At 45.0% G+C, this 13,909-nt stretch overlaps 1 protein-coding gene across 2 annotated transcripts in view; it reads right to left on the minus strand.

The window, feature by feature from the left end:
- Positions 1-3,188: 3,188 nt before the first annotated feature.
- The window catches only part of cacnb3a (calcium channel, voltage-dependent, beta 3a), a 28,822-nt gene continuing 18,101 nt past the window's right edge, over positions 3,189-13,909 (minus strand). The window contains exons 9-14 of one of the 2 annotated variants that reach the window (XM_024375203.2): positions 12,260-12,318; positions 11,748-11,848; positions 11,271-11,422; positions 10,841-10,936; positions 10,574-10,744; positions 3,189-4,625 (exon numbers count right to left, since the gene is read on the minus strand). In XM_024375203.2, coding sequence (XP_024230971.1) covers positions 4,215-4,625; positions 10,574-10,744; positions 10,841-10,936; positions 11,271-11,422; positions 11,748-11,848; positions 12,260-12,318 — 990 coding nt within the window. In that variant the 3' untranslated portion in view covers positions 3,189-4,214. Of the gene's footprint in view, positions 4,626-10,002; positions 10,140-10,573; positions 10,745-10,840; positions 10,937-11,270; positions 11,423-11,747; positions 11,849-12,259; positions 12,319-13,909 lie in introns of those variants that run through there. The other variant, XM_042299249.1, reaches the window with a different exon arrangement.

The following is a 13,909-nucleotide window of genomic DNA, read 5'->3' on the forward strand; positions in this document are numbered from 1 at the left end:
GTAAAACATTTTGTGCAATTAACAAAAAATCAGCCTTTTTGTTTGTATCGTTAAGAGAGTATTTTGGGGGAAGAAAATACTCAACAGTTTTCCCTTTTCCGTTTCTAGTGAATACAAGTGTCGGCACCTGAACCCACACTTCTCCTTATTCATTAATGTTGTAATTTTAATCTGTTTCATTATTCTCCGTTATAGTCAGGTTACTCCATATTTGAGATGCATTCTGCTTTTTAAATGGTTAATTCATTGTGGTTAATTTGTAACTCAAGAGGAGTGACTGCCGTTTTACAAACAGAATCGTCGACAAGAATATTAATAAGAAAAAAACGAGGAGAATCAGAATCGATGCATTAAAAGTGTAGAAGAACTGCAAAAAGAAACAATCAGGTTTCATGCAACACTTTGCATAGAATTATTTTCTTATTTTTTTCAATCATGCTGTGATTTTTCAAATAATACAGAACACTATAAAGTTGCCTATTAGACATGGAAGCAGTAGACCAGTTAGTCCCCAGACTTGGTCCGCAGGGACCCTGTTCATGCAGATCTTTGTTCCACAATATGCCCAACTGATCGGTTCATAGACTAACCACGTAGGTATATGGTATCATGTCACAGTTGCTATAGCTGTGAGTCCTTTTGAAATCCAGGAGACCACATCACAAGTTCCACACATAATTAGCCAATGAATGTAGTGATCAGTTGAGCACGAATAAGTGATTGGTTGGATCAAAAACCTTCCCATATAGGTAGACTTGTGGATCTGCTTCGTGAGGTTGACAGTAAAACTGCAGTACACATACAGTATAGAGACAGTTGAAACAAAGGGGTTCAGAGGAGATGCTATGTGCTGAATGTGTCTGACAAACACTGAATAGGTTGTGCTTGGTATGAAGTGCTCTCTCTCTCTCTTGCCTGGTGTTTGGAGACTCATATAAGTGAGTGTGAAAGGGACGTGCGGATGCTACAATAAAAAATGTGCTCCACAACTGGAGGACAATCAGAGGAAGGAGTGAGATCAGCCCACCACTAAGGGCAGCTGGAGTTGTAAAAAAGGCATGCGATATTGCATTATTTTGATGCCTGAATTTGTGTGTGTGTGTGTGTCTGCTTGCATGTGCCTCTGTGTGCCACAGGAGGTTGGTGGCACCTTAATGTTTCCATGTGTTTGATGCCATTCCATTTGCTCCTTTCCAGCCATTATTATGAGCCGTCCTCCCCTCAGCAGCCTCCACGGATGTTTGCTTGTCTCTGTGTGTGTGTGTTAAGAGTAATATTGATTTGTTACATTCCCTTCATAACTCATGGTGATATTCTGTGTGATATGTGTAATGACAGAAACAAGATATGTGAATATACTGCAGCTTTACGGCACTAACATACAGATCACCGTATCGAGGCCTGCGTACCTGTGCCTCTCCCAAAACATTCAGCATCTTCTCAGTAAAAACTATCTGAACTGAAATCAGGAAGAAGTCCATACTGACAAAATTAAATAAACCCCAAAATATAAATACTTATAACAGCCTGGTCTCATAGACTAGACATAACATAGTCAATGTAAATCCAGGACACTCAAATTAGTATGTTATGTTTGGTATGGTTACATAAGACAGAAGGTTACTAAAGGCAAAAAACGATGAGTGATTGAGCAGAGTGGATGAGTGGGCGTATAACGCGAATGTCTAGCAACCCAAAGGTTGCGTGAATCTCATCACTGGCAATTTTAGCTAATTAGCAACTACTACTTTTTAGCTACTTTGCAACTACTTAGCTAACCTTTCCTTGAAAAATAAGCCTAACCTTAACTCATTTAGCTAACCCTTCCCCTATAACCCGTTAACTTATCTCCTAACCCTAACCCCTAGTGTAGCTAACGTTAGCCACCTAGCTAACCCTTCCTTGAACAATAAGCCTAACCTTAACTCTTTTAGCTAACCCTTCCCCTAACCTGTTAACCTATCTCCTAACCATAACCCCTAGTGTAGCTAACGTTAGCCACAACTAATTGGAATTCGTAACATATGTACATTTTGCAAATTCTCAACATATTGTACATTTTGCAGATTTGTAACATATCAAATTAATTGTAATTGACACATATCATATGAAATGACTGATTGACATTCACAAATTAGTACATACCATATGAAACGTAACATATACTTAATTGAGTGTCCAGGATTTACATACAGAATAATACTAAATGCTCTGAGACCAAGTTGATTATAACCAGGTGCCCATTCAATATGTACAATATATATTCGGATGCATTACTATTTCCCATAGCAGATAAGTAAAATGTAGACATTCCTACTTTTGTTTATCCAGAAAGAGCCTATGGTTCCTGTTCTGACCATAATGTGCAAATAGTCCTAAAATAATCATACATGCAATAATAAAGATACATAAACGTCTTAGGGATTTAAGGCCAGTAAATGTGTCATTCTAAAATAGAGAAACCTTATGCAAAGAATCTTAACATTTGACTTGACCTACAGCCAGTAGTTATAGCTTGCTATTGTGGAGGTGAGTAGCCCTGTTGACGTATAGCCTTTTATCTGATTAACATGACCCCAGCTAATCAGAATGAGTAAAACCGTAAGCCTGGAAGTGTGTGATTGTAGAAGGTGGTAATGTGCACAGCAGTCAGTAATTGTTTTGGGGACAATTGGTACTACATTGTTTCCATATTTAGGGTGAGTGGTTGGGGACAAGGAGCACACTTATTGTGTACAAGTGGGTGTCTTGTGGCCAAAGTTGTAGTTTGGGTATAGCTAGTTGTCTTGGGGCCAGTGGTACATTAGAGATGTCAGTAGTTGTCTTGGGGCCAGGGGTACATTAGAGATGTCAGTAGTTGTCTGGGGCCAGGGGTATGCTAGAGATGTCAGTAGTTGTTTTGGGGCCAGGGGTACGTTAGAGATGACCGTAGTTGTCTTGGGGCCAGGGGTACGTTAGGGATGTCAGTAGTTGTCTTGGGGCCAGGGGTACTTTAGAGATGTCAGTAGTTGTCTTGGGGCCAGTGGTATGTTAGAGATGTCAGTAGTTGTCTTGGGGCCAGTGGTATGTTAGGGATGTCAGTAGTTGTCTTGGGGCCAGGGGTACGTTAGAGATGTCAGTAGTTGTCTTGGGGCCAGGGGTACGTTAGAGATGTCAGTAGTTGTCTTGGGGCCAGGGGTACGTTAGAGATGTCAGTAGTTGTCTTGGGGCCAGGGGTACGTTAGAGATGTCAGTAGTTGTTTTGGGGCCAGGGGTACGTTAGAGATGTCAGTAGTTGTCTTGGGGCCAGTGGTACGTTAGAGATGTCAGTAGTTGTCTTGGGGCCAGGGGTACGTTAGAGATGTCAGTAGTTGTTTTGGGGCCAGGGGTACTTTAGAGATGTCAGTAGTTGTCTTGGGGCCAGTGGTACGTTAGAGATGTCAGTAGTTGTCTTGGGGCCAGGAGTACGTTAGAGATGTCAGTAGTTGTCTCGGGGCCAGTGGTATGCTAGAGATGTCAGTAGTTGTCTTGGGGCCAGGGGTACGTTAGAGATGTCAGTAGTTGTCTTGGGGCCAGTGGTATGCTAGAGATGTCAGTAGTTGTCTTGGGGCCAGGGGTATGTTAGAGATGTCAGTAATTGTCTCGGGGCCAGTGGTATGCTAGAGATTTCATGTAGTTGTCTTGGAGCCAGGGGTACGTTAGAGATGTCAGTAATTGTCTCGGGCCAGTGGTATGCTAGAGATTTCATGTAGTTGTCTTGGAGCTAGGGGTACGTTAGAGATGTCAGTAGTTGTCTCGGGGCCAGTGGTATGCTAGAGATGTCAGTAGTTGTCTCGGGGCCAGTGGTATGCTAGAGATGTCAGTAGTTGTCTTGGGGCCAGGGTACGTTAGAGATGTCAGTAGTTGTCTTGGGGCCAGGGTACGTTAGAAATGTCAGTATTGTCTCGGGGCCAGTGGTATGCTAGAGATTTCATGTAGTTGTCTTGGAGCCAGGGGTACGTTAGAGATGTCAGTAATTGTCTCGGGCCAGTGGTATGCTAGAGATTTCATGTAGTTGTCTTGGAGCTAGGGGTACGTTAGAGATGTCAGTAGTTGTCTCGGGGCCAGTGGTATGCTAGAGATGTCAGTAGTTGTCTCGGGGCCAGTGGTATGCTAGAGATGTCAGTAGTTGTCTTGGGGCCAGGGTACGTTAGAGATGTCAGTAGTTGTCTTGGGGCCAGGATACGTTAGAAATGTCAGTAGTTGTCTCGGGGCCAGGGGCGGCTGCGTTGGCAGTTGTTGCGCTGGTTGTGCCCCTGCTGGGCATCGCGCTGGAGCAGCCTGTCCTGTGATTCATGCCCGTTGGTGCTGTGGACGCCCCCGCGGTGACTGCGGTGAGGGGGGTACCTGTCCCTGTAAGTTTGGGCGTGGCAAGGGGACTCAAACTCATCCTCCTCATCTAGTTCCTCTTCTAATTCCTCCACCAGCTCCTCGTCCTCCTCGTCCCCCCGGAGGCGTGGGCCCCCAAGGAGGCCGCGGGAGAGGGAGTCGCTGCCTTCTTCAGACGGCATCAGGCTGTCCTGCTCCAGAGGGGAGTGGGCCTCCACCTCCTCACCCTCCACCCCCACACTGCTGTGCTGCACTGGGGGCTGGTTCTTATTCTGGGTCTGGGGTTTGGTGTTGGGGAAGGGGGAGGGAGATAATAAAAAATATCTCCATCACAGGGTCTGAGACAGATTCCTAAAGTAACCTACTCTTTTTACTATCCTCATCACACCAAAGACAAATGCTAAAGCTACCACACGTGGGCACACATCACACATACAAGTGTGTTCTGAAAGTATTCAGACCCCTTGACTTTTTCCACATTTTGTTCCATTACAGCCTTATTCTAAAATGTATTAAATAGTTTCCCCCCTCATTAATCACATTTTTGCACATTAAAAATAAAACTGAAATATCACATTTACATAAGTATTCAGACCCTTTACTCAGTACTCTGTTGAAGCACCTTTGGCAGCGATTACAGCCTCGAGTCTTCTTAGGTATGACGCTACAAGCTTGGCACACCTGTATTTGAGGAGTTTCTCCCATTCTTCTCTGCAGATTCTGTCAAGCTCTGTCAGGTTGGATGGGGATTGTCACTACACAGATATTTTCAGGTCTCTCCAGAGATGTTCGATCAGGTTCAAGTCCGGGCTCTGGCTGAGCCACTTAAGGACATTCAGAGACTTGTCCTGAAGCCACTCCTATGTTGTCTTGGCTGTGTGCTTAGGGTCGTTGTCCTGTTGGAAGGTGAACCTTCGCCCCAGTCTGAGGTCCTGAGCGCTCTGGAGCAGATTTTCATCAAGGATCTCTCTGTTCTTTTTTTCAGAGTTTGCACTATTAGGTGACCTAAACTGGGATATGCTTAACACCCCGGCCATCCTACAATCTAAGCTAGATGCCCTCAATCTCACACAAATTATCATGGGACCCACCAGGTACAACCCTATATCCGTAAACACGGGCACCCTCATAGATATCATCCTGACCAAAATGCACTCTTAAATACACCTCCGCTGTCTTCAACCAGGATCTCAGCGATCATTGCCTCATTACCTGCGTCCATAATGGGTCCGCGGTCAAAAGACCACCACTCATCACTGTCAAATGCTCCCTAAAACACTTCAGCGAGCAGGCCCTTCTAATCGACCTGCCCCGGCTAACCTGGAAGGATATTGACCTCATTCCGTCAGTAGAGGATGCCTGGTTATTCTTTAAAAATGCTTTGTTCACTCCAGACCTGACTGCTCTTGACCAGCACAAAAACATCCTGTGGCATACTGCATTAGCATCGAATAGCCCCCGCGATCTGCAACTTTTCAGGGCAGTTAGGAACCAATATACACAGGCAGTTAGGAAAGCAAAGGCTAGCTTTTTCAAACAGAAATTTGCATCCTGTAGCACAAACTCCAAAAAGTTCTGGGACACTGTAAAGTCCATGGAGAATAAGAGCACCCTCCTCCCAGCTGCCCACTGCACTGACTCTAGGAAACACTGTCTTCACTTATAAATCTACAATAATTGAACATTTCAATAAGCATTTTTCTACGGCTGGCCATGCTTTGCACCTGGCTACCCCTTCCCCCGGTCAACAGCTCTGCATCCCCCACAGCAACTTGCCCAAGCCTCCCCATTTCTCCTTCACCCAAATCCAGATTGTGTTCTGAAATGTTCTGAAGAGCTGCAAAATCTGGACCCCTCCAAATCAGCTTAGCTAGACAATCTGGACACTATATCTTTCTAAAATTATCCACCGCAATTGTTGCAACCCCTATTACTAGCCTGTTCAACCTCTCTTTCGTATCATCTGAGATCCCTAAACGATATCATAACCGCCATTGATAATACTGTGAATACTGTGCAGCCGTATTCATCGACCTGGCCAAGGCTTTCAACTCTGTCAATCACCACATTCTTATCGGCAGACTCAATATCCTTGGTTTCTCAAATGACTGTCTCGCCTGGTTCACCAACTACTCCTCAGACAGTGTTCAGTGTGTCAAATCGGAGGGCCTGATGTCCGGACCTCTGGCAGTCTCTATGGGGGTGCCACAGGGTTCAATTCTCTGGCCAACTCTTTTGTCTGTATACATCAAAGATGTCACTCTTGCTGCTGCTGATTCTCTGATCCTCCTCTACGCAGACGACACCAATCTGTATACTTCTGGCCCGTCTTCGGACACTGTGTTAACAAACTTCCAGACTAGCTTCAATGCCATACAACTCTCCTTCCGTGGCCTCCAACTGCCCTTGAATGCAAGAAAAACTAAATGCATGCTCTTCAACCGATCACTGCCCTCACCCGCCCGTCTAGCATCACTACTCTGGGCGGTTCTGACTTAGAATATGTGGACAACTACAAATATCTAGGTGTCTGGTTGGACTATAAACTCTCCTTCCAGACTCACATTAAGCATCTCCAATCCAAAAATAAATCTAGAATCGGCTTCCTATTTCGCAACAAAGCATCCTTCACTGCCAAACATACCCTCGTAAAACAGACTATCTTACCGATCCTTGACTTTGGCGATGTCATTTACAAAATAGCCTCCAACAATCTACTCAGCAAACTGGATGTAGTCTCACAGTGCCATCCGTTTTATCACCAAAGCCCCATATACTACTCACCACTGCGACCTGTATGCTCTCGTTGCCTGGCCCTTACTTCATATTCGTTGCCAAACCCACTTGCTCCAGGTCATCTATAAGTCTTTGCTAGGTAAAGCCCTACCTTATCTCAACTCACTGGTCACCACAGCAGCACCCACCCGTAGTATGCGCTACAGCAGGTATATTTCACTGGTCACCCCCAAAGCCAACTCCCCCTTTGGCCGCCTTTCCTTACAGTTCTCTGCTGTCAATAACTGGAATGAATTGCAAAAATCACTGAAGCTGGAGACTTACATCTCCCTCACTAACTTTAAGCATCAGCTGTCAGAGCAGCCTACTGACCATTGCACCTCTACAGAGCCCATCTGTAAATAGCCCACCCTCATTCCCATGTTGTTGTTTTTTGCTCCTTTGCACTCCAGTATCTCTACTTGCACATTCATCTTCTGCGCATCAATCAGTCCAGTGTTTAATTGCTAAATTGTCATTATTTCTCCACTATGGCCTATTTTTTTGCCTTACCTCCCTAATCTTACTACATTTGCACACACTGTATATAGACTTTTCTATTGTGTTAATGACTGTACGTTTGTTTATCCCATGTGTAGCTCTGTTGTTTGTGTCGCACTGCTTTGCTCTATCTTGACCAGGTCACAGTTGTAAATGAGAACTTGTTCTCAGTTGCCCTACCTGGTTAAATAAAGGTGAAATAAAATAAAAATGAATACAACTGTGCTCCATCTTTCCCTCGATCCTGGCTAGTCTCCCAGTCCCTGCTGCTGAAAAACATCCCCACTGCATGATGCTGCCACCACCATGCTTCACCGTAGGTATGGGGGCAGGTTTCCTCCAGATTCATCAGACCAGAGAGTCTTGTTTCTTATGGTCTGAGTCCTTTAGATGGCTTTTGGCAAACTCAAGCAGGCTGTCAGAGTGACCATCGGTTCTTGGTCACCTTCCTGATCAAGGCCCTTCTCCCCCATTTGCTCAGTTTGGCCGGGCACCCAGCTCTAGGAAGAGTCTTGGTGGTTCCCAACTTCTTCTATTTAAGAACGATGAAGGCCACTGTGTCCTTGGGGGCCTTCAATGCTGCAGAAATGTTTTGGTACCCGTCCCCATATCTGTGCCTTGACACAATCTTGTCTCGGAGCTCTACTGACAATTCCTTCAACCTCATGGCTTGGTTTTTGCTCTGACATGCACTGCCAACTGTGGGACTTTATAGAGACAGGTGTGTTCCTGTCCTATCAATTGAATTTACCACAGGTGGACTCCAATCAAGTCGTAGAAACATCTCAAGGACGATCAATGGAAACAGGACGCACCTGAGCTCAATTTCGAGTCTCATAGCAAAGGGCCTGAATACTTATGTGAATAAGGTATTTCTGTTTAAAAAAAAAAACTGTTTTCGTTTTGTCATTATGGGTTATTGTGTGTAGATTGATGGTTCACTTAATCCATTTTAGAATAAGGCTTTTAACGTAACAAAATGTGAAAAAAGTCAAGGGGTCTGAATACTTTCCGAGTGCACTGTAAGATTAGATTAGATTAGAGAGTTTAATAGTCACATGTACAGGGTTGCAGATGTAATGATGTACAGTGAAATTCTTGCGCTCCGAATCTCCTAAAATTGACACTACTCTACACGAAGGATATACCGCCAATGACAGTGGAACAGTTAAATGGATAACATGGCATTACAGTGTTAAAAACATTGGTAACTTAAATTGGCATGGTTTGCATTTTTCTTTTCTTTTTTTTCTTTTCTTAACCAATCACATTGAGATCACTTCTTAACACTATCCTTTCCACTGGAGCAATCGCAACCATTACATTGTTTATGCATTGTTCCGTCGTGCTTCAATTTGACAATCATTTCAATCACTTTATGCGCACCAAAGGTTTCATTCAGGGTAGCATTCTGTGCCAGCGTGAGAGAGTGTGCCATTCACAAAGCATGAGTATGGTCATGGTACGGCTCCCTTTGTTTACCACAGATTTATAATACGTCCACTGTGCATTATGGCGTACGGGTAACTGCCAAAATAATGGAAACACTTGAGTAAATGAGGGATACAAAGTATGTTGAAAGCAAGTGCTTCCACACAGGTGTGCTCCCTGAGTTAATTAAGCAGTTGACCTCCCATCGTGCTTAGGGTCATGTATAAAAAATGCCCAGTTGCCCATTATTTTGGCTTCCATGGCTAGAATAGATCTCGGTGACTTTGAAAGATGGGTCTTAAAGGGGTCTTAAAGGGGTTTTAAAGGGGTCTTAAAGGGGTTTTAAAGGGGTTTTAAAGGGGTCTTAAAGGGGTCTTAAAGGGAGCGCACGTCTGTGTGTCTCAGTCACCAGATCTCAACCCAATTGAACACTTATGGGAGATTCTGGAGTGGCAAATGGAGAAAGCATTTTCCACCACAAAACACCAAATGACGGAATTTCTTGTGGAAGAATTGTGTCGCATCCCTCCAATAGAGGCCCAGATACTTGTAGAATCTAGGCTACGATTCGTTGAAGCTGTTCTGGCTCACGGTAGCCCAACCCCCTATTAGGACACTTTATGTTGGTGTTTCCTTTTATCTTGGCAGTTACCTGTGTATGCCATTTAGCAGACTTCATTACATTCATATAGCCTGTCACATGACTTTTTCTATATCAAGCCCTGAACCTGCTGCTGCTTTTTTTGGATCTCATCATATAACCTTTGAAGTTTGTAGCACAGTGTCAATCAAATGTGCAAAGACTGTGAGGTGGCAGGTGGATAAGAGATGGGAAGGGGTCTACATTCTGTAGGTATCAGTGGCTTGTGTGTGTGTGTGGGGGGTTATTGTGTGAGAGGGAAATAAGACACATCGGTTGATCTTATTCCACCGAGTGTGGTTGGTGTGGAGGGGTGGGGTGGGGTGTGGGTGGGGGTTAAGGGGTGGGAGGGGTTATCGGGTGGAGAAGTAATGTACATACATAAACCCTCCTACTCACCCCATACGGTAAGCGATCATTCAATTAATTCCTGTGTTTCAGAAAACTGCAAAAACGTTAAGCAGGGATGAGTGAGAAGACGGACAAACAGACAGACATGAGAAAGGGGATAGAGGGAATCTGGTATAGTACTGTAAGGACAGATGCAACACACAACAACCACATAAACAACCCCCCTCCCACTAAAGCAGTGTTTCATCCTCCTGGTCCTGTGGACTCAAAGGGGGGCACATTTTGTTTTTTGCCCTAGCACTACACAGCTGATTCAAATGATCCACTCATCATCTTTGACGATTTGAATCAGGCGTGTAAATGCTAAGGCAAAAACCAAAATGTGTTCCCTGGGACCAGGATGAAGAAACACTGCCCTACAAAAAACTCACTATCCCATTATCTGTCCTTTTTACATTCTCCCATCTCCAACCAATTGTCTCTGTTCCCCTCCACCTTCCCTCCTCCATCCACATAGAAGCATCTCACCTGTAGGCTAGAGTTGGCTGAGGGCGGGGTCATGAGGTTCTGCTCTAATAGCGGGTTGATGGGGGTGGTGTCGGGAAGATGAGTGGCGCGCCAGTACACCTCTAGGTATTCAGCCAAGTGCTCACACGCATCCTCCAATTGGTTCTCATCCAAAATGACATCAAACATCTCCTATGACGGAACAGTGGGAGGGAGATCAATTTCAGACAGTTGGTTGAATTGTAATAGTAGCTGTGAATACTATTGTATGATGGGGTGTCCACGTACAGGGGGGCATTGAGACAGTTTGTCTCCGGCCATCATCTGGACATTCAGGTGTTTGCTCTGAGACTTCCCCCGGGACTTGATCAGCCTCTGGAGCACCTGAGAGAGAGAGGGGAGGAGAGACAGAAAAAGGGGAGGAGAGAGAGAGAAAAAGGGGAGGAGAGAGAGAAAGGGGGCGAGATAAAAAAAGGGCAGGAGAGAGAGAAAAAGGGGAGGAGAGAGAGAAAAGGGGGGGAGAGAGAGAGTGAGCAAGAGAGAGAGAGAGAGGGAAAAGAGAAGGAAAGAGACAGGGAGAGAGGGTAGCTTTATAAAGAAGGCTTTATAAAGGCTTCATAAAGAAGAGAAATTCAAAAGATGAAAAGATATCTTCATCTAAATCCACTCACACTACATCTGCAGGACATGTACGAAGTGAGGTTGTCTAGCTATGTACCTTTGGCGAGGACACTTTGACGTATACAATGATAGGGGCCAAGGAAGTCTTGGCTAGCTGGGCCGGGTGGTTGATGGTGTCTGCATCCAGAACCACCAGCTGGAGGGTTTTGGCCAGCTCAAATATCCTCTCTATCTCACTCTGGACCTCGGCTGTAGGGGAGAGAGATCCATAACATTACAGTACCTGACCTAGAGATCAATCCATGCACTTTGGACGCTTACACACTTATTAGTGTTTACATCGAACAAATGTGCATGTTTAAAGGGAATGTGTGTGTGTGTGTGTGTGCGTGCATGTGTGTGTCACAGGAGGTTGGTGGCACCTTATTTGGGGAGGACAGGCTTGTGGTAATGAGTGGAATGGTATCAAATACACCAAACACATGGTTTGATGCTGTTCCATTCACTCAAGTCCAGCCATTATTATGAGCCGTCCTCCCCTCAGCAGCCTCCACTGGTGTATGTGTGTACTCACCCAGGCTGGAGCGAGTATTGGATCTCTCCATGATTGGCCTCTTGTTGAGCACAGATCTCTTGGCCAGAGATAGGTCCGCCGTAACGCGTGTGATGGAGATTCTGCAGGTGTCCGAAACAAAACAGGATCAACCCACAATAAACAACACCGACTACAAATACGCTGCTAATACACACTACAGACAAAAAAAAAAGATCACAGCGATGAATGTCATGGAGGTTCAGAGAGAGATCAAACTGAGGGCGAGCAAACAAAAGAACACTTGTGTCATAGATGTACATAAAAGAGAGAAGTAGCCTAGCGGTTAAGAGCGTTGGGCCAGTAACCCGAAAGGTCGTTGGTTCTAATTCCCGAGCCGACTAGATGAAAAACCTGCCCTTGAGCAAGGCACTTAATCCTAATTGTCTCTCTGGATAAGAGCGTCTGCTAAGTGGCGCAAATGTTAACAAACAACTAGCTACTTTAATGTGCAGCTGACGATTAGTCAGGATGTATATATATATAGTACTAACCTTCCGTCGAACCTGTGTTTCAGGAAGTCAAACAGAGCTTTCTGCATCATATCTGTCACCTGAGAGACGGTAGAGAAAGACAAAGAGATCTTGGATGCATATCATTGTCAATCAAACTATCTCAGCATCAGTGGAACAAACGTACAACTTTACCACCATTGCTTCTAAGTCTAAGCCCCCAGCATCAAAAGGCACACTTGGCAAGACAATCAACAAGTGTGTGAGGAATCCTGTTGCCTAAAGAAGTATACACTGAGTGTACAAAACATTAAGAACACCTTCCTAATATTGAGTTGCACCCCCCCCCGGTGACTGGACAGGCCACTGCAGTAAGCTGAATTCACTGTCATGTTCGTGGAACCATTCCTGGACAATCCTAGCCTTGTGGCATGGAGCTTTATATTAGCAGATGGATACACTGCTGCCATGAAGGGATGCACCTGATTGGCTATGATGTTCAGATGTCCTGTGGCATTCAAACGTTGCTCCACTTTTATCAAGGTGCCCAATATGTGCCATGAAAACGCACCCCACACCATCACACCACCACCACCAGCCTGTAATGTTGACACACGGCATGATGGATGCACGTACTGATGTACTTTTCTCCACACCCTAGTCCTCCCATCAGCGTGAAACAGCAGGAACCCGGGATTCATCAGACCAGGCAATGTTTTTCCAATTCTCCAGTGTCCAGGGTTTTTGTTCTTTAGCCCACAGCAACTGCAGTTTCTTGTTTTTTGCTCAAAGAAGTGGGAACTCTGTAAGGGTGTCGGCTGCCAAACCCCATTCGTGTCTGGGTACAACGAGTTGTGCACTCTTCTATGGATCTTTGGGCACCAATGTTGTAATGGACTGTCAGTTGACTAACTGTAGCCCGTCTGTTGCTCTGCACAATTCTTGTTAGTCTCCTTTGTCGTCTTTTATCAATGACCCGTTTTCAACCACTGGCTTGATGTCCTTTGGGTGGTGGACCATTCTTGATACACACGGTAAACTGTTGAGCGTGAAGAACCCTGCAGCGTTGCAGTTCTCGAACCGGTGCGCCTGGCACCTACCACCATACCCCGTTCAAAGGCACTCCAATCTTTTGTCTTGCCCATTCACCCTCTGAATGGCACACATACACCATCCATGTCTCAATTGTCTCAAGGGTTAAAAAAAAAACCTTCTTTGACCCATCTCCTCCCCTTCATCTACACTGATGGAAGTAGATTTAACAAGTGACATCAATAAGGGATCATAGCTTCCCCCTGGATGCACCTGGCCAGTCTATGTCGTGGAAAGAGCAGGTGTACTAGTGTTCTGTACACTCAGTGTACTTTGAAATTCATTGAAACTGAACCCCAGATGAAAGAAGCATCTAAAAATAGATCAATGAATTAGCCATGCTTGGTGTTCATTCCACTGTCTGAATTGGGATGTTATTATTCAGCTGTGGAGCCGAGGGAGAAATGTGAATCATTATCACTAGATGGAGCTGACAAGAGGTGGGTTCTTAACTGGTTCTAGGACCGTGTTTCTCAACCAACCGCTCCTTCAGACGGTTAGCTTTATCTGACCGCCATTTGCAAGTGTAATTCAGTCCTCCACAGTAGAAGGACCAAAGGTTGCCTTCCCCTAGTAGAAACGTTGTTCTTGGCCTCTTGC

This window comes from Oncorhynchus tshawytscha, linkage group LG16 (assembly GCF_018296145.1).
Source record: "Oncorhynchus tshawytscha isolate Ot180627B linkage group LG16, Otsh_v2.0, whole genome shotgun sequence".
Lineage (NCBI taxonomy): Eukaryota > Metazoa > Chordata > Actinopteri > Salmoniformes > Salmonidae > Oncorhynchus > Oncorhynchus tshawytscha.